Genomic DNA, 20,150 nt, shown 5'->3' with positions numbered 1-20,150 from the left:
CCCTGTAAGAAAATACCAGGGTTATGGCAGCTATCTGCTGCCATAACCCCCGGCATTTAACGTGAAAGTACCGATGTAAAACTGCGGCGGGCGGTCCGGAAGTGGTTAAACAAAACAAAACTCGGACTTCCTTGTACCTATAAAATATGCTTTGATTTCTGTGCCACAAGCAAGAGTCTCACAAAGACACATAGCCTCCAGCACTATGATTAAAAAAAAAAAAAAAAAATTGCTTCCATTACATACGGTTTTGAACACAATGAGAACAGACATAAAGATAAAGCTTTACAGTATCTGAGCCTACCACAAAGAAGAACTTAATTAAAATAGTCAGGGACTACTTAGTAACCAGCAACTGCTGGGACTATAAATACTTTGGTGAGAAGTATATAATGTACAATATAGTGTATATAGTTCCGGAGTAGTGTAAGGCAGAGTGCAGGGGTCAGGGGTGTGCAATGCACAGAGTATAAGGGCCAGGAATATGTAATGCACAGAGTGCTGCAGTTAATGCTGGGTTTAGCATTTTAGGATGCATAAGACAGAGTGCAGGGGTCCAGGGTGTGTAATGCACAGAATGCAAGGGAAGGGCTGAAGTGCTATACACAGAATGCAGGTGGCAGGAGTGTGTAATTCGTAGTAGGAGTCAGGAGTACAAAACAAAAAGAATGCAGGAGTTGCCAATTTTAACAAAAATCTCCTCCCCTTCAGAAAAAAAAAAAGGTCCAGCACTAATCTGCATGCTCACTCCTCCCAGAATAAAAATCCCCCCCTCCCCCTAAAAAAAAGCCTCCCTCCTAGCACACATCTTCCTTCCCCCAAGTCCCCTCTTCCAGCACAATCCTCTCAAGCGCAAATTTTCCTAAATCCCCCCCCCCTGCAGAAATACTCCCTTGCCCCAACCCTGTTCAGCACAAATCCTTTTATTGTTCCACCAAATGACTCCTCCCCTCCCTTTTTAGCAGAAGGAACTCTGTCTGAACTTTGTCTATTCAAGAAACTAGCCAGTGTCTCCTTTACCTTGCACCCAGTGGCGGACTTCAAGCCTCCAGACACAACATCACAAGTCCCAGCGATCCCTTGTGAGGGGTCTGTACTTACAAGGCTCCTGAAGCACACACGGTAGCCTTCCTCAGTAGTACCAGACAGGATTCACGGACATCCTTCCTCAGTTAGCTCTCATAAGGACCGTGGGTTGTAACTTTAATGTTTCAGGCCCTTGGGTCAACCACCTGAGCTGCATGATATAAATACAGGTACCCAGCATGCCTCGGGGTATACTATCTGTGACGGTGGCGGGTATCAGACCCCTGGCCTTCTCATCCAACTCGTGACCAAAGACCAGGCAATCTCACACCCTGCCGTCACTTGCGTAACAATAACACTCTCAGCTGCACCCAGCACACAGATTGTCCAGCTTGCGGGACCACAATCTAGATGCCAGCAGACTGAGAGCGATTGTCACCGGGCTAATTAAACAATTAACCCTTTCTCTGCCATCACCTCTATGTTATAATGAGCCCAGAGGACGCTCGTAATTTTAGAAATACCAATTATGACTTTAGAATAACCATCTGTAACACACACTGTCACCTCAGACAGGAATGTTCAGATGATTTATCCTAAACAGTAGCGCTCTTTCAGGAGGCCGGGTCTTTGGTTCAGTTTGTGTTTAAGAGCGTAGAGACAAAATTAACACTTTTCAAAATAAGGTTTAATTATAAGAAAGGTTAAGATTGGTGCAAATAAAAATATTTACAGAAAAATGGGTTACAAAGAAATAGAGACACAATACAGCAATTTAGAAGAATAGATAAGAATTCGAAATGAAATACTTGCATTCAAAAGTCCTGGTATTATCTTAGTTCCAGAAGCTGAACATGTGTGATCGGTCTCCAATGGATAGATGTTCCTTTCCTTGATGTTACATGAGACTGAGAGCTCCATCAGCTCCTGTCTATTTCTCTGACCCACAGGGGGTGTCACCAGAAGTACTTGACCAATAGACACTGGGGCCATAAACTGCTAAGACACCTCCCGCTTAGACAGATTATTAACAGAACTCATATCTCAAAATATGTAATGGTTACATTCTTGAAACTGATATTTTATGGTACGGTATTGAATCTACTATTCACAGACACTAAACACGGGTTATCTCGGAATAACCTCTGACCTGTAAGGCATCTGATCGCTAGCTTGTCTCCCCTAGTAACAAAGGTGATCATATTTGATCTTACTTCGATCGGTATTTTATGTGGCATTCAAATATATACTTTCTAGAGACATATCTTGCTTGTGTATAAAGTTATGAAGTTTGTGGGTAACTGTGTCCCAGATAACAGAGCTCTTGACTGCTTTGTTATACGACCTATTAGCCATATGGCTTTGCTCAGATTACAACATAAGTCTGAGCAGGAAGAGATCTAGTGGCTAGGGGGTCGGTCTGCTGCTTAGATAAGAGTTGTTTGAAGCCGGACATACTAATTTTCAGTGACCCAGGGGGTAATTAACACTGCCAAAAGGAGCTGGGGTGAGGGGCGGGTAAAGGAATGACCTTTTTGGTTCTGAAAACTGTCAGCTGAGCTCTGAAACACAAAATTGTTGCTTGCGACAGCTGTAAACAAAATGGCTGCCTGACAAACTGGGGTCCCAACGCACAATACCATTACACTGTCCTCTGCTCTACTGATACAATCCACTGCCCTACTGTCATTGCTCACTGCCTTACTGACAGAATCCACTGCCCTACTGACACAGTCCACTGCTCTACTGATACAATCCACTCCCCTACTGACATCGTCCACTGCCCTACTGACACAGTCCACTACCTTACTGTCGTCATCCAATGCCCTACTGACACGAGCCGCTGCCCTATTGACAGAGTCCAGCCACTGCCCTATTGACACCATCCAACCACTGCCCTACTGACATCGTCCACTGCACTACTGACACCATTCACTGCCCTTCTGACACAGTCCGCTGCTCTACTGACACCATCCACTGCCTTACTGTCGTCCGCCACTGCCCTACTGACACCAGCCACTGCCCTTCTGACACAGTCCAGCCACTGCCCTACTGACACCATCCACTGCCCTACTGACATAGTCCACTCCCCTACTGACACTAGCCACTTCCCTACTGACACAGTCCACTGCTCATCTGACATCAGCCACTGCCCTTCTGACATCAGTCACTGCCCTTCTGACACCAGCCACCACCCTACTGACACAGTCTACTGCCCTACTGACACTGTCCACTGCCCTACAGACACTGTCTACTGTCTTACTGTCGTCAGCCCCTGCCCTACTGACACCAGCCACTGCCCTTCTGACACAGTCCAGCCACTGCCCTACTGACACCATCCACTGCCCTACTGACACAGTCCACTGCCTTACTGTCACCAGCCACTGCCTTACTGTAACCAGCCACTGCTCTACTGACACCAGCCACTGGGGGGCGCCAAACTAAGTCTTTGGCCCGGGTGAAGGAATGTCTAGCTTCGCCACTGGATATTTTATTGCTGATTGTGAGGGATTGCAACTTAGGGGATGCAGGGCACATACCCTGGGTGTCCAGTGCTAGCATGTCCCTTCCAGTGCTGCAAACTAAATTAGAGGAGCCAGGTGCCAGATCTTGCTTGGGCATTGGACTCCAGGACATAGCTCTTATCCACGGGACACCAGGATTTAGTTGAAAGCTCAGAACAGTCCTGCAGGATCTGGGATGGTTGGGAGATATTTAAGTAAAGCATACTTTAGTTCTGTTTTAAATTGCGCAAACTGTTGGCGCTATATAAATCCCGTAAAATAATAAAAATAATAATTATAAATTGTACACTCTTTCCTCGCTTACAGCCCCCCCCCCTCCCCTTCACCTCTGTCACAGCATTCCCCTCACCTCTGTCACAGCACTCCCCTCACCTCTATCAAAGCACCCGCTTTACCCCTGTCACAGAATCCCCCCTTCACCTCCATCACAGCACCCCCCCTTCACCACTATCACAGCACCACCCTTCACCTCGTCACAGCACCCCCCCCTTCAACCCCCTATGCAGCACACCCCCTTCACAAAACCCCCTCTTTCATCTCCCTTACAGAATCCCCCTTCAACCCCCATCACAGCACCCCCATTTACCTTTAGAAAAAGCACTCCCCTTTACCTCCATCACAGCAGCCCCCTTCACCTCTGTCACAGCATCCCCCTTCACCACTGTCCCAGCACCCCCTTCACATCGTCACAGCACCCCCTTTCAACCCCTGTCACAGCACCCCTCTTCACCTCCTTCATTGCACCCCTTCACCTCTATCACAGAACCACCTTTACCTCATCACAGCCCCCCCTTTAACTATCGCCACAGCACCCCTCTTCACCTCCATCACAGAACCCCCTTCAACTCCATCACAGAACCCCTTCTTCACCTCCCTCACAGCCCCCTTTTACCCGTCACTGCACCCTCCTTCAACCCTGTTACAGCACCCCTCTTCACCTCTCTCATAGCCCCCTGCCTTCACCTCCATCACAGAACCCTCCCCCCCTTCACTACCGTCACAGCACACTTCTTCACCTTTGCCACAGCACAGCACCTCCTTCAACCCCATCACAGCACCCCTTTACCTTCATTACAGCACCCACCTTCACCTCCATCACAGCACCCCCCTTTTTAATACTGTGTTACTAAACAGAGCATTCACATTATTTGTTATCAACAGCTTAATCTTCTCCTTGCTGTAAAAAGGTAGTATTTTCTCCAGTCATAAAAAGAGTGAAAAAAAAAAGCTTGGAAAGTTGCCACTAATAAAAATAGCTGTCTCCAGAATGAGAGGAATTTTTCCATGTTTCTCTGACATTTCACATGCCTCCCTGCACCTCAGGACAGCGGTCACAAGGCCCTTGTTAATCTTCAGCTCTGTACAGTAGCTGGGCGATGGGAGAGTCAGTGGTAAAGCAGAATGGATATGGCACTACGATGCTTAGTTGTGATCACAGCTCTGTGGCTGGTGAGCGGTTTCTCCTCTAGTCATTGGCAGGAGGTGTCAACCGAGGAGCCAGAAATACAGACATTGATGGAGAATTCCCAATCCCTGAAGTCCTTTAATTCGGTAGATATGCTTCCTCCTAGGATCCGTCTATTATATCATAAAACCTAAACCTATGGCCCAAGGGATGCTTTTAAATAATACCTATAATTTCCTGTTTTTTCACTTGCATTTAGTCACGTTTATGTACATATGGCGTTTAGAAGCGTTTGAGCATAAACTCATTCTATTGGCTAGCATATTCATGTCTCCAACTACTATAATAAAATAATGTACATAAGAGCACATTTATGTGTGTTTAGGAGTGTTTATGCATGTTTGTGTGGAAAAAAAACGATTTTCCAAAAACGCGCGACTGTGCCACTTTTTTCCACCCCTTAATGCTGTGCATTAAAACGCAGTAAAAGCCTGCATGTGCTTGGACATATTAGCTATAATGAAAGTGCCGTTTTTTGCATCCGTGTACATGAGGCCTTAGTGAAATGTTTCTTGCTGACTGAAAAAGGCTTGGAGAGATGGCAGCTGCTGTAGTAGCAAGAGATTGTGGCTAGGGCTGCAAAATAAATTAGAGGAGTCGAGTGCCGACATTGGGCTCTGGGACCCAGCTTGGATCCATGGGACATCAGGGCTTGTTTGAAATTTAAGGATGGTCTCGCAGGACCTGGGACGGTTGGGAGGTATGCCTAAGGGTAACACAAAAAAGTAGGCAGATGCCTGCTGATTGAAAAATTACTTTTGTACTTTGTGAGGAAAAAAATCGTAGGCACTATACAATCTGATTGTACAACCTCCTCTAGATCTACCATCTATCATTTACTATGTAGTGCAGGGGCGTGCCTGATATACATACAGGGTTCCTTTGCACAACAGGTTGGCTTTATTGCTAAACACACCAAAGACATGATATACTGTACGCGGTACACATTAAAGGCAAGATTTGCATATAGGAGGTTGACCCTCTGCCCATGGTGGGAGAGACAACAACCAATAGATTTAAATGGGATAATAAACCTTGTGTGAAAAAAGCATTTGCTCTTAAGATTTATGATTGCAGTAAACGATGGAAACGGCTATGTGGTATAGTGCTGCAGATAATTTAAGACCATATTAATGCCACTGCTATTAAGATTATTTTTTATTTTCTATATTTACCTTGCGCTGTGTTTTCCAGGTAATGATGAGAGAAGAGTTTCTTGGCATCCGCTACAAGTTCAATGCACCAGTCAGTAGACACACTGAGAGTGGATATTTGTGGCAGCATTCCCAGTGGACTAAATGTTCTTCTCTATGTGCTGGAGGTAAATCAAGTATGCTCATATATTGTGGTGGATAAACAGGAGGTAGGGGAGTTGTGAGTGCCTGGAATTGACTTACAGTTGAACCCCCTGGTGCCCAACCTTCTGGCCTTTGGCACATTTGTGCGGCCCTTGGCCCCTGGAGACACTAAAATGTGTTTCCCTATTGCCCTTGTATAGTAGTGATTTTAACAGTCTTGTGTAGTATGTTTCCAGTATATGACTGTCTCCTGAAGAATGTCCCCAGTCTCCAACAACTCATATAGCATTTTAGCAGTCTTTGATCGTCTTCTGTAGCATGTCTGCAATTTTTGACCAACTCTCGTATTATTTCTACAGTCTCTTGCTACTGTATGTCCTGTATCATGCCCACAGTCTCTGACCACCTGTTGTATCTAGTCTGAAATGTCTGACCATTTCTTATTTTATGTCCACAGTCTCTGAGTATCTCTTGTATCATGCCCATAGTCTTTGACTACATCCTGTTGTGTGTCTGCTGTCTGTGATAATAAATAATCTATAAGTTTTATGTGCGGCCCTTTGATGATCTTGGGAGCCGTAATTGAGGTCTCCCATATGAAGAAAGTTGACCACCACTGGCCTAACCACACAAATTGACAAAAGCATTAGGGTGTCCATCATAATGCCTGCAGTTTATCTGTTTTCTGCACCAGGGGCATATTTCTTCACTTCTGGAGAAAGGTTTTAGCCTGTTTAAGTAATTGGATTGTCACAGTGATATGCCATATATAGTTCCCATTCTATGCATTTTTTCACTTCAGTACTTTGATGGTGGAAATTTGTCATAGTGTATGCACATTAAATATCTTTCTTTAATGGGTTAGTTCACCTTTTCAGAAAAAATGAAAATGTGAACTAACACTATACACCAGGGATCCTTAAACTACGGCCCTCCAGCTGTTGCGGAACTACACGTCCCATGAGGCATAGTAAAACTCTGACATTCACAGACAAGACTAGGCATGATAGGAATTGTAGTTCCTGAACAACTGGAGGGCCATAGTTTGAAGACCCCTGCTATACACCCTTCCTGCTGGTCCCCGCTGTACTTACCTCTGTGGGTGATGAGCTGTCAGTTCCCACAGAGTAGGAAGGTGTAGCAGTTTGGGAATCTGAAATCCCCACTCTTCTCTTTCTTCTTTCTGTTGCGCTTCCCAGGACGGATCAGAGTGACACTATGCCAGTGCTGATCAATCAGAATCACTCTGATCCTCTGCGGAAGAGCTGCAGAAAGAAGGGGGAGAAGAGTGGGAATTTCAAATCCCAGGAACACAACACCAGATGCATGACACCTTATCACCAATGGAAAGATGTACAGCAAGGACCTGGGAGGGTATCTTTAACAGTGTTCACTTTTTTATTTTTTTCCCTAAAAGGCAAACTTCTACTTTAAACAAACTGCTCATAAAAAGAACCAAGATCCAAGTATATGTAAAGCCATTTTGTTTCTTAATCTTTAGATAGGGGGGGAATATCTAAATCCCTCTGGGGGTTTTTCATTGCTGTCCATGTCGTCATCGGGAAGGTTCACCTTTTCTGGGGTACACTGTTTCTAGTACAGAAAGTGATGAAAAATCCAAACCTTGTTAAAGGAACAGATGGTAATGGGAAATCTTTCAAAGGGGGATGCATATTCTGGTGACAGCTGTCCAAGAGGGGAGTTCCTCTCTCTTTGGATTGATTTCCTGTAGTTTTTCTGGCACAGGAAGTGAAGGGACATCTCCCTGACTAGACACAGGAAAAAAAAATAGTTGTCTTAACCAATTAATGCTCCAATAAAAAAAAGTTTTGGCTTTGCATCCAGTTTGTCAGTTCAGGTTTCTAATTGTTATGTCCTACAGGAGTACAAATGCAGTATGTTGTCTGCAAGAAGATAGCAGATGGATCTTCTGCCTCTGAAGACATGTGTGATGCACAGCAGAGAATGCAAGAGAAGCAACGTTCATGTAACACTGAGCCCTGCCCCCCTGAGTGAGTACAGCAACAACTTATATTATAGGAGATTATAATACGGTAGATAAATTAGCAGGATATGCACACCATAAATCCTGTGAAATTTAGAATTAGGCTAGCAATAAACATCCAAGTGTGGTAAGACGTGAGCATGACACAACCATGAACAGATATTTCTTCTGATTGATCCTTCTATAAAGATGGATGCTAGGAATGCCAGATCCCCTCTGAAATGCTGCAACAAAACCAGTATAACTTTCCATTTTCATGGGCTCGAAAAAAAAATTGAATACACAGGTATTTATCTTTCCCCATCCCTATCAGAGTTATTAAGAAGAAAAATTCCTCCTGGTTGGCAACGACGAGGGCGGATCTAAAACACTGGCACCAACAATCTTTAACTTGGTTTGAGAGGAATGGCATCTTGAAGATGACTGTTCCACTAAGACTGTTGTGTCTCCCACAGAACCTTACTTTCCTCAGAGCTGTAAAGGTCTAATTCTTGAACTTCCTTCACGGATATAAAACAAATAAACAAATAAATATCATGATGCCTTTTGGACCTTGTTAAAGGTGAGTGGGGGTATTGGACTCCCAGATCTGATTAAATACTTTTCCGATGTACACCTGACAAGAACCTCGAATTGGATCAAGTATGCAGAAGGGCTGGGCTATGCCTTAACTCCTGTTGCAGACCCAACCCCCCCAATGGCAGACCTTGGCCCTGCCATCTAGTAATAAAACCAACCCCTTAAAAGGCAATACACTATTGGCCTGGGCCAAAGTGGTCTGTCTTACCCCTTCCTGTTTAACTCCCACTTCCATGTCACCAGTAAATGGTGCTCAAGAGTTCCGCCAGGGCATAATAGATGGTAGATTTAAGGAGTTTATTCTGACAAATCAATTCAGAATCCACTATTTTATCCATAGAGGTCGATGGTGTCTTTCCTCAATCTATCTGACCTCAATTTAGATAGGCAGAGTACCTCGAGGACCCAAAACACCTTTTGAGAAACATTGTTAAAGTCCCTCCCCCTACGACACACTCCTTCAATTTCTTATTCTTTGCTGAATGAGCCTCCTGAGGGCTTTGTACTGCCATTCATACAAAAGTGAGAACAAGGCTTGGACTAGGCATTTACTAGTTACCAGAGAGAACATATATGGCACTTTTCCACTGCAAGTACCGGCTAGTACCGGCTCGGCTCTACTCGGCCCTGCTTGGCCCGGTTTGCTTTTCCACTGCGGTACTGCATGGTATAGTGTCGGAACGGTTCGGTACGGTACGGTATAGGTTTGCTTTTCCACTAAAGTAGTACTAAAGTTAAGTGGGTGGGATAACAACGGGGTGGGTGTGATTCTCTGACCAATCAGTGGCTAGTAGTGACTGCATGCAAAGGATTGTGGGATATGGTACCAGTTTGGTACCTGTTGGAACCACAATCGAGTAGGTACTGTTTTTTCAGAGCCGTACCGTACCGTTCGGTTCCATGCAGTGGAAAAGCAAACCTATACCGTACCGTACCGAACCGTTCCGACCCTATACCATGCGGTACCGCAGTGGAAAAGCACAAAAGCGTGCCGAACTGGTACGGTTCCATGCAGTGGAAAAGCGCCATTACTGTGATGGAACCGACCCAGACTCTACTTGAGTCAGTATACTGTATACTTCCGTCAGTATACTGCTTCCTCCAGTCTTGAATATAGATATCAGATGTTATAGCCGCAATATACAAGACGAGCCACAATAGCTTATATAAGATTTGGAACTGTTTATTAAAAAAACTCACATAAAATATACAGTACCTTACATTTTTGAAAAAAAATTATTTTATCTTTTCATGTGACAACACTGAAGAAATGACACTTTGCTACAATGTAAAGTAGTAAGTGTACAGCTTGTATAACAGTGTAAATTTGCTGTCCCCTCAAAATAACTCAACACACAGCCATTAATGTCTAAACCGCTGGCAACAAAAGTGAGTACACCCCTAAGTGAAAATGTCCTTTCAGCAAAATGCGGTATTACTGGCACAATTTCCAATAATCCAGGAACTACAACACTTTCATATTTCCCTTGGTCACTCGGACAGTACCTTTCACGTAGAAGATAATACTCTACAGTTCAGTACTTCAAACCTTAGCTGCTCTAAAGATGTCCAGAACCATAGTTCTAAGCTGCATTCCCCCCCCCCCCCTCATTTCACCATCAAGGAGGTGCTCTCATCACCCCTTCCCTCCCCCCTTTTTTTATACTCCCCACTGTTCATGTACCTATCGTACACTAGCTGTCTTGCTTTTTTTATCACTCAGACTGGAGCACTTACATTCTTGAAAAATAAGAAATAAGTACTTCAGCATCGCGTTTGTAGTGCTACCCCCTTAGGAGCCGCTTGATTTTTCGGTCCCCCTCACATGCACAGCCAGCCAACAGGTATTTTCCCTCAGTAGTTAATAACCAGTCCAGGGTGTTTTGTTTTTGATTTATTTGTGGATGAACCTGGATAAGGATGGGAAGTCATGGGATGCCCAGAACTGTAACTTGAGGACTTGCTTCTCTCCCTCTTTCTCTCTCTCTCTATGGCTCCCTTCTTCTTCCCAGGGGCAGAGCCCCCCAGCATAGGTGTTCCCTCCAGGCAACTAGACTCTGCTCCCACAGGGGCAGGCTCTAGAATATTTATGGCCTGTCCCTCCACCTTCTGGGCCGTTCCCACCCAGGGATTGGAGGAGACTTTATAAATATTCAGGCCTCATCTCTGCTCCTCTGCCCTCTCTAAAATTCTAGAACCCTCCAGCAGTTCCAGAAGACAGGGTGAGGCAACAGTGATTTAGCCATTGGAGCTCTGCCAGCTAAATGTAAACAAATTAACCTTGGCTTCTCTGGTTTCAGTTTCTGGATTTTAGTTTTCAACTAAATTTTCCTACACTGTACTCAGATGGTGCTGCACATTGTATACTGAGGCACTGATACACCATCTGAGCTCTGTAGATTAGGGATCATCATTTTGAGGATTATGTGTACATCTCTGACATCTTTGTTGATGTATTCATTTTGGCTTTAAAAATTGTCTTATTATAGAATGGTAATTTTATGCTGAATAATGAAATAAAACGTATAACAGACTAAAAAAGAATGCCTGATCATGTGTGTTTATGCCTATGTAGAAGGATATGTGAACCAGCTGTCTTCTGCACTGAGCAGGACTGAGCTTTTGCAATGATAATTCAGTCCTACAGATTACACCGGAATGGCTTTCCCTTTGTAATCAGTGGAGGTCTTCTGTCTGTGCAACAGCTGCCCACTTTGTACCAGCAGCACTGGCACCGCATCTGATATAAAGAACACATAGAATGGCTGTTGCACTGACAGCTGATTATATGGAGCCACCACCTCCCAGTGTAATTTACAGGACTGAGCTATCAGTGTAACATTCCAGTTAATTAAAGGGTGCATTGGCAGCACATTTAAAATAAAACACATGTGGACATGTGGAAACACATTGCACAGGTGTGATCCCAGTCTAAGGGTATATTTATTTGTAAAGAGCACTTATCCCTAATAAAACTTATCACACAAGATTTGGGATACATTTAAATAAAGAAACACAATTAGGCTTTGACCTGCTCTGGAGAGAATTATGTTGCACATGCACTCCATTACATGATGAAGCTATCAATGACCTGAACCTACAGAACAGTCAATATAAGTGCTTGTTTAGACATGCAGCAGCCCTTGCCACCCCCCTGACAAGTGATCCTCGGTGGATTTGTTTTCAGGGGCTGTTTAACAAGTCATTTGACATGGCAGTAAACTGCAGCTCAACTCCCTGCAGCCTTTACCCTCCCTGGTCGCCCTTGTGAATGACCTTGTGGTATACAGAATATCTACCTCATCTTTATAACATGGGGGAGGTGAACAGGGTCGGACTGATATTTGAGGTTGCATTGTAGTAGAGGCAAAGTGTACAGGAATTTTAATTAGCATTCCGAAGCTATTGTTTCTAATTAGGTTTCTGGCAAGATCAACAGGTTTTTTTTAACATATGTAAAAAAATACTATCAGTGGTATATAGTGTTGAGCGAACATGGACTGCATTATTCGGGTCCGTACCGGATAATTGTTTTTTTGCTACCCGGACACGGACCCGAAAACTTTACTGTATGTTCGGGTTTAAAATCCGTGTTCGGTAATTTTATTTCCTGTTTTGTATGTAATGGCGTGCTTTTAATGGCGGGCTTTCAACAGCCAATCAACAAGCGTTTAACTGGTGTGCGCCATCCCAGCCATGCCTACTAATGTATTAGTAGCTGTGATTGGCCATCTGAAGCATGTGACCCATGTCTTTATAAGCTCGAGAGACACAGCGCGGTGCGTCAGTCTGCTGTAGTGTAGGGAGAGAGCACACATCATACGTGCTGGCTGCTGCTGATTAGGGACAGACAGGGAAAAATTGTGCCCGAAAAGAATGCAGGGACAGGTCGGAGTGTAGGCAGGGAAAGATATTTGAGCATTTTAGGGACAGGCTGGAGAGATTAGGCAGGGTCAGATAGGAGACACAGGACAGAACAATCGTCCGTTAGCGATCTACATCGATTTTGCTGTGTGGGGGGTGGTGCAGTGAACGATAGTTTTGCCCTCACTTGAGCCCACTGAGGAGGAGGAGGAGGGAGAAAAAAATATATTTTTATCAGTCTGTTGTGTGCAGCGTTCAGCTATATTTTACTACAGAGTGCTGTTCTAATCTGCTATTTAAAAATTACAAATTTAAAGGGGAATTTTTTTTTAAGAGCACTTGCCATGCTCTTAACTACATTTTGCTGGCATTTGCAGCACTCTAGCCCTTTCCATTGTTTTTTTAGAGCCATTTTAGTGCCTGAAAGGTCGGGTCCCCATTGACTTCAATGGGGTTCGGTGTCCGGGTAAAGTTCGGAAAAAGTCCGGGACACGAACCCGGACTTTTTTTTCAAGTTCGGCCGAACCCGCCGAACACGGACATCCAGGTGTCCGCTCAACTCTAGTGGTATAGTTAAAGTCATATTAAAGTCTTGCTTTTTTTGTTTAAAATTAACAAACAGCTAATACTTACCTGCTTTGCATAATGATTTTGCACAGAGCAGCCTAGATCCTCCTCTTCTCGGGTCTCTTGCTGGCGCTACTGGCCCCTCCCTCCTGCCAAGTGCATGCTATGGGGGCACCCGAGCCAAGCCGCTGCTCTGTGTGTCCATTCAGACATGGATCCGTGGCACCACCCTGCCCCCACTCTCCTCACTGGCTCACTGACTTTGATTGACAGCAGCAAGAGCCAATGGCATCCGCTGCTGTCTCAGGCACCAAGGAGGGAGAGTCCTCGGACAGCCAAGGCTCTTGTGCAACATTGCTGGATTGCTTTTTTGTTTAAAATTAACAAACAGATCATACTTACCTGCTCTGCGTAATGGTTTTGCACAGAGCAGCCTGGATCCTCCTCTTCTCTGGTCCCCTGGTGGTGCTACTGGCCCCTCCCTCCTGCCAAGTGCTTGCTATGGGGACACCCAAGCCGAGCCGCTGCTTTGTGTGTCCATTCAGACATGGATCTGTGGCACGGCCCTGCCCCCACTCTCCTCATTGGCTCACTGACTTTGATTGACAGCAGCAAGAGCCAATGGCATTCGCTGCTGTATCAGGCAATGAGGAGGGAGAGTCCTCGGACAGCCAAGGCTCTTGTGCAACATCGCTGGATCGCAATGGGGCTCAGACAAGTATTGGGGGGGCTTCTGCACACAAATGTTTTTTTATCTTAATGCATAGAATGCATTAAGTAAAAAAACCTTCTGCCTTTAGAACCACTTTAATTGCAGCCATACATGGATCAAAACTCGTCAGGTTCAGCGGCAATTTCTATTGATTAAAAAAGGGGGGTGGGGAACCAGCGCTATGGATAAGAACTGCCAGGCAGTTAGATAAGAGGTTGCAGCCACCAACCGACCCCTAAGGAACTTAGGGGCAGAAATGTAGTGTGGGGGTGAAAAAGTTGGAAACGGTGCTACCTAACGCATGTGCAAAGATGCGAGTGAAGAGGAGAAAGTGCTTAGTGCGTACAAAATAGTGCAAGTGTGACACATACAAATATTGTGCTTGTGAAAAAATCACTGGCTAAATATATAATTCCAGCCGAGAATATAAATAAATAAATGATGTATGTGCGGTATGGTAAAGATTAAAAAAAGTAAAGGATTAATAATTATAATTTCCAATAAATAATGCTGAATAAATTAATTGTGAATAAATCATAAATAGTAAAAACCGTGAGAATGCTAATTAGATACCTTCTGGATTGTATTCCTCCGATTTGACCACTAGGGGTCCCACTTACCCTAAGGCCACAGATGGTATGTATATAAGCCAAAAACAGGGTGTAGGTATATTCCTCAAACCTGCTTGCTGACGGTCCCTACGGACCAAAAAGATCCCATCTGGGTGCAAAGGGAAGAAAGAACTTCTTAGTGTGATAAGTAAAGGGAGGGTTTTCAAAGGTATAGTAGCGACTCACGCTTAGGTAGTGGATGCAGCAGATTGTGTCAGATAGTAGCAGTCTGCGCCGGGGAAGCTTCCGCGTTCCAAGCATAGGCGAGCTGCGGACCGGAAGTGACGTTGGGTTCCGTCCTACGTACGTTTCGTCATAGGACTATTCACAGGACACCTTGTATACCGTGAGCCATTCCCAAAATATAAAGCATTCTGTGATTGGCCAAGGGGAGGTTTGGGTGGGTAAACGGCACTAGAACTTCCATGAATGAGAGATGCAACTCGCATGGTTGCAGCGGGTCTCAAGTATAGCGAGAGCTATACTATCCCACATAAATGAAACTAAGTTTTAAAGAAAGTGCAGCATCTTGCAAGTGGCATAAACCCCATCAACGTAACTGTGTTTTTTTTTACACAGCATATTTACACAAATGTTTACCTGGAGCTCTGCTTTAAGGTAGATACATTTGTGGTTTACATGTAAGAATAGAAAACATGTTCACTATTTGTGATGAAAAGTGCTGGCAGCAAAATATAAAATAGCTGGGTGGTGGGTGAGATTTAAAAGACAAGTATGAGTTTGGCGTTTTCCCCCCCATTTATACTTACCTAGGTGGATACAGCATCGGTCACCCCGGCGCCTTTACACTGAGAACCGAGCGATCGAACACCGCCGATCACTCGGTTCTGACAGCTCCCTGAGCAGAGAGCTGCTGACTGTCAGTCACCGGCTCTTCGCTCTGTCCCCTCCTTGCTCTCTAGAGCGCCGAGCTGTGGAGGGGTGGGGATCGGCCAGCTCAGGCACTCAGCGGCTCACTGAGAGGCTGAGCCGGGTGTCGGTTCAGGCACCTGGCGGATCCCGACTCCGTGGTCGAGATGACGTGGTACCTGGACCGACATCTGTGAAGTCAGCAGAGAACGGACTTCAGAAAAGGGGTCACATTAGTGTCCTCTTGTGATCCACAGGAGATGTACAGCCAAATGAGCTTTGACTGTACATCTCCTTTAATGATGTGGATGACTGTTCTTTTGAATGTAATAAAAGCTGAAAATAAGGTATAAATTGAAGTATAGATATGTGTGTTCCTCTATCTCTCCTCTACATGTATGTATTTTTTTATGAATCTTGACTTTTTATACTCTATATATGTGTGTAATATGTTCATTATACATGTCTAGTCAATCAATATGATTTCTTCATTAGGTGGGTAATAGGTCCTTGGTCTGAGTGCAGCCGGAGCTGTAACTCTGGTGTTCGTACCCGCAGTGTGATCTGCCAGCGGCGGGTATCAGCAGGAGAAGAGCGATCTCTAGATGATAGCAACTGCACACCTCCTCGTCCCACAATGCTAGAGCCCTGCAACACCAACTCATGTCCACCAGAATGGGTGGCACTGGACTGGTCCGAGGTAATAGAAATGTTTAGTGTGGACTTCACAAACCTTGCCTTGCTAATGATTTAATGCACAGGCAGTTTCACATTTCACGGTTCATTTTATATAAGAGATACTGGTCAGCAGTGCCGAGATAATGTCATCTAGAGCCCTGGGCAAACATGCCAAATGTGTCAGTGAAAATCCCCGCCCCCCCAAAAAAAATTGAGCATTAATCTGCATGCTCATCCCCTAAGCATAAATCCCCCCTCCTCCCACTACATATCTTCACCCTGCTGAAATCACCCCTCCCAGCACAAATCCTTGCCCCCCACTTCCCCCCAACTCAAATCCTCTCTCTCCCCATAAATGGGTTTAAAGGTGAGGTGCTGGCCTCTCAGGGTATTGACAGGTCATTGTGTATAATCTTTTCTATTTGTGGTGTTTTGTTTGTGGCAGACTATTAGGCAGGTAGGAGGGGGCTCTGAGGGGAGTCTAACACCAGCTCCCATGGAAGTACCTTTATGGGTGGGGTGTGTTAGGAATTCTATTTAGTTAGGGGTTTGTTTAGTTGAGTGGAATGGGTTTAGGGGAGGTCTTTTTAGGGGTCAGTGGGATCCGATGCTGTGTAATTGCTTTATTTGCCTGATTTCGCCAATCAATAAAACTTTTTAGAGGTAACTACAGGGTGTGCTTTATCTCTTCTTTTTTTTTATATCAATGATGTTTGCATATTGATTACATACCCCCCGAACCGTTATTTTAGAGGATAGAACCTCTCTCTTGTGTGGATAGTGCAGAACTCCCAGATATAATTTTTCTTTTTTCTTTTTTATAGATATCTCTCCCCATATGCCCCTCCAAAAAAAACTTCGCCCTCCTAGCACAAATCCTCTACCCCTCAAATTTCCCCTTCAAGCACATATTCCCCCCCCCCCCCCACTCCAAATTCTCCCCTTCCAGCACACATTACCTTCCCTTAATCCCTCATCCTAGCACACATTTCCCCTCCTAGCACAAATACACACAATAATTCCTACTAGCACAAATCCCCCCCCCAAAAAAATATTTACCCTCTACCAGATTACTGATAGCACAAGCCCTCCCATATCCTCCCATTCCCTCATCCCTCCCAACAAAAATCCCCCCCAAATCACCACTCCTAGCACACCTCCCCAAATTTACCCTCCTAGAACAAATATTACTCCCTGCCACCCTCCCAATTCCCCTTCTCAACACAAATCCCCTTCCCCCTCAATGTCCTTGTGGTGCCCCCCCCTCCTCACTTCCCCCTCTATGTCCTTGTGGTGCCCCCCCCTCCTCACATGATACCACAGTGCCCAGAGCAACCGCCCTTCCTGTCCACCCCCTGTCCTGGCCCTGCTGGTCAATACATATATTTTGATATTTATCACTGCTAAAGGATAGTGGGCGTTAATATAATATAAAGGAAAAATAAATGTGAGATAGCAGACGGTTTCAGGTGTAATTTTTAAAAATAAGGAAATGTCTTTATCAATGATTTATCATTTAAAGATTGGGGTTTCAAGGGTTGGGTGCACCAAATAATTCTTCTAAGTTTGACAAGCCAGCCAGCATGCCCCAAGATTTATAATATTTGGAATAAACATTGCGTTTATTATGTAGAAGTTCTTCCATCGTGCAATAATGGTCAGCACTTAAAGTGTTACTAAACCTACAACAGTAAAATCTGTCTGTAGATGCAGAACAGTATGCTTGTTATTCTCACTGTGTAACTTAAGTGATTAATCCTCTGCATTGTGTAAAAAGGCTGTGAAATCCTGTATGCACAGATCGTCCCCCTCCTGCACTTTCACTCTGGACAAGTCCAGATAAGCACAGTAAGTGTAGTTCAGCTGCACATGCTCAGTTTGGTCTCTTCTGCTGGATAGAACACTGCCTGGTTTTAGCTGAGCTATTCAGGTTACATGGTATTAACATCACACATTTGGGGGTATATACAGATCCTAAATGACAGCCCAGTCCCTCCCTCCCCCTCCATGCCCAGTAACTAAAAAAGAACACAGTGGGTGGGATGTCACATTTTCGCCATGTGGTTCAGGGTGGGGTTATATAAAAGATATTCTCATGGTGTAGTAAGTTTGGAAAAATATATTTAAAATAAGCAGCTGAAACTCACATTGAAAAACATGTATGCAGCAACAATACACGAGCCCTGCACTCGTTTCCATGTTTACATCACTTCCGTAACCTCCGCTCATGCCCTACGTGTTACGTCATACCAACGTGACTTTTCCCTGAAGAAGTCACGTGGACGTGACGTAACGCGTAGGGATTGAGCAGAGGTTACTGGAAGTAACATAAACATGGAAACGAGTGTGGCACTCGTGGATTGTTGCCGTATACATGTTTTTCAATGAGAGTGAAATATATGGACACTCATTATTAAACGGTGAAGGGATACACCATGGATACACAATAAGGACTATTCTTTTTTTATTTAGTTATTGTATACTTTTATTTGTGAATATTTGGAATCAATTAACGTTCACCTCTTGAATTGACATTATTGCACGGTGCACTATTGGTGATTTTATATGTGATTTATATGCACTTGGATTTTATTGTAGCAGGATGTATGAATCTGTATAGGTGTTAGGGCATCCTATTTTTGTTGAATTACTGCACTTTGGTATATAGCATATCGTATCACTGAACTGACAGCACAGTACTATTTTACCCATCATTCTAACTTTTCTAGATGTTCCCTAAAAGACAGCAAGTCTTCACTTTTTGAGTTTAGGTCCAATGTTCAAGAATTATGTAAAGTAATGTTCAGTTTTCAAAAAGATGGCACTACCTTTCTTACAAACATTAAACAGCTTGAACATATTTTGTTTTCCTTTTTTTTTTTAGTGCAGTCCAAGCTGCGGCCCAGGATACAGACACAGAGTTGTACTTTGCAAGTCTGGTGATGGTGAAAATACTTTACCCCCTTCCCAATGTCCAGCTAAGGACAAGCCTGCAACTAGCGTAAGATGTACCCTACAGAGATGTCCCCCACCACGCTGGGTGACTGGCGACTGGTCGGAGGTAAAGATCTTTAGCAGAATTGCATTAAACTTGTAACATAAGATACCTATGGAGATTCATTGTATTATTCCTTTTTTTTATTCTTAGTGCTCAGCCCCATGTGGACATGGGCAGCAGAGACGTTCTGTGCAGTGTGTGAGCCACAGAGGACAGCCATCAGTAGAATGCATAGAGTCTCTGCGCCCCCCTGCCATGCAGCAGTGTGAAAATAAATGTGAGGCAGGACCTTCTGACAGCCCTGATGGTAAGAATATTGAAATCTCTCTGAAACAGACAAGCGATTCTCTTTTCGTAATTTTGTTCTTCTTCTCATGATTGTTATATTGCACCATCTTGTTCCATTTATGTAAAATACTTTCAGAAACTATTTCCCTTTTTCTGTGCCTCAGGCTTTCATCCCTCCCACAGCATGACTCTTTCATCCCCTGCCTCCCATACAGAATTTCAGACCCTCCTTCGCAAATGCAGAGACCATTTTCTCCAGTACTTCCGGCCTCTAACATTCTTTCCTGTCTTTTTTTTACAGAATGTAAGGATGTCAACAAAGTGGCATACTGCCCCCTGGTGGTCAAGTTTAAATTCTGCAACAGAGCCTACTTTAGACAGATGTGTTGCCGTACTTGTCAAGGCCATTGATTCTAATCAGCAGCAATCTAGAATTTCACATTTTTCTTTTCTGTACCGAAAGCTCTTTTTTGTCAATTCTCTCTTTTCCATTTTTCCAGTTCAACAATTGTTATGAATTCTAACATAAAATGCAAATAAAATGTGCAGAGCAATCACACAGTAAAATGACATAAATAAAAAATATATTTAAAAAAATTTCAAGTAAAGACTTGAATAAAAAACAATAGGAGTCCCATATACAAGTGCTTCACCGCAGCGTAAA

At 44.2% G+C, this 20,150-nt stretch overlaps 1 protein-coding gene across 1 annotated transcript in view; it reads left to right on the top strand.

The window, feature by feature from the left end:
* Nucleotides 1-19,929, top strand: part of ADAMTS10 (ADAM metallopeptidase with thrombospondin type 1 motif 10) — a 110,779-nt gene extending 90,850 nt beyond the window's left edge. The window contains exons 20-25 of the mRNA XM_082263585.1: nt 6,211-6,337; nt 8,197-8,326; nt 16,018-16,222; nt 19,085-19,261; nt 19,349-19,505; nt 19,788-19,929. Of these exons, the coding sequence (XP_082119711.1) occupies nt 6,211-6,337; nt 8,197-8,326; nt 16,018-16,222; nt 19,085-19,261; nt 19,349-19,505; nt 19,788-19,897 (906 nt within the window). The 3' untranslated portion in view covers nt 19,898-19,929. The remainder of the gene's footprint in view (nt 1-6,210; nt 6,338-8,196; nt 8,327-16,017; nt 16,223-19,084; nt 19,262-19,348; nt 19,506-19,787) is intronic.
* Nucleotides 19,930-20,150: the final 221 nt, after the last annotated feature.

Source organism: Pelophylax lessonae, assembly GCF_965119305.1.
Source record: "Pelophylax lessonae genome assembly, chromosome: 1".
In the NCBI taxonomy this organism is placed as follows: Eukaryota; Metazoa; Chordata; class Amphibia; order Anura; family Ranidae; genus Pelophylax; species Pelophylax lessonae.
Note: the sequence above shows the minus strand (reverse complement) of the source record. Positions and strands in the feature narration are given on the sequence as shown.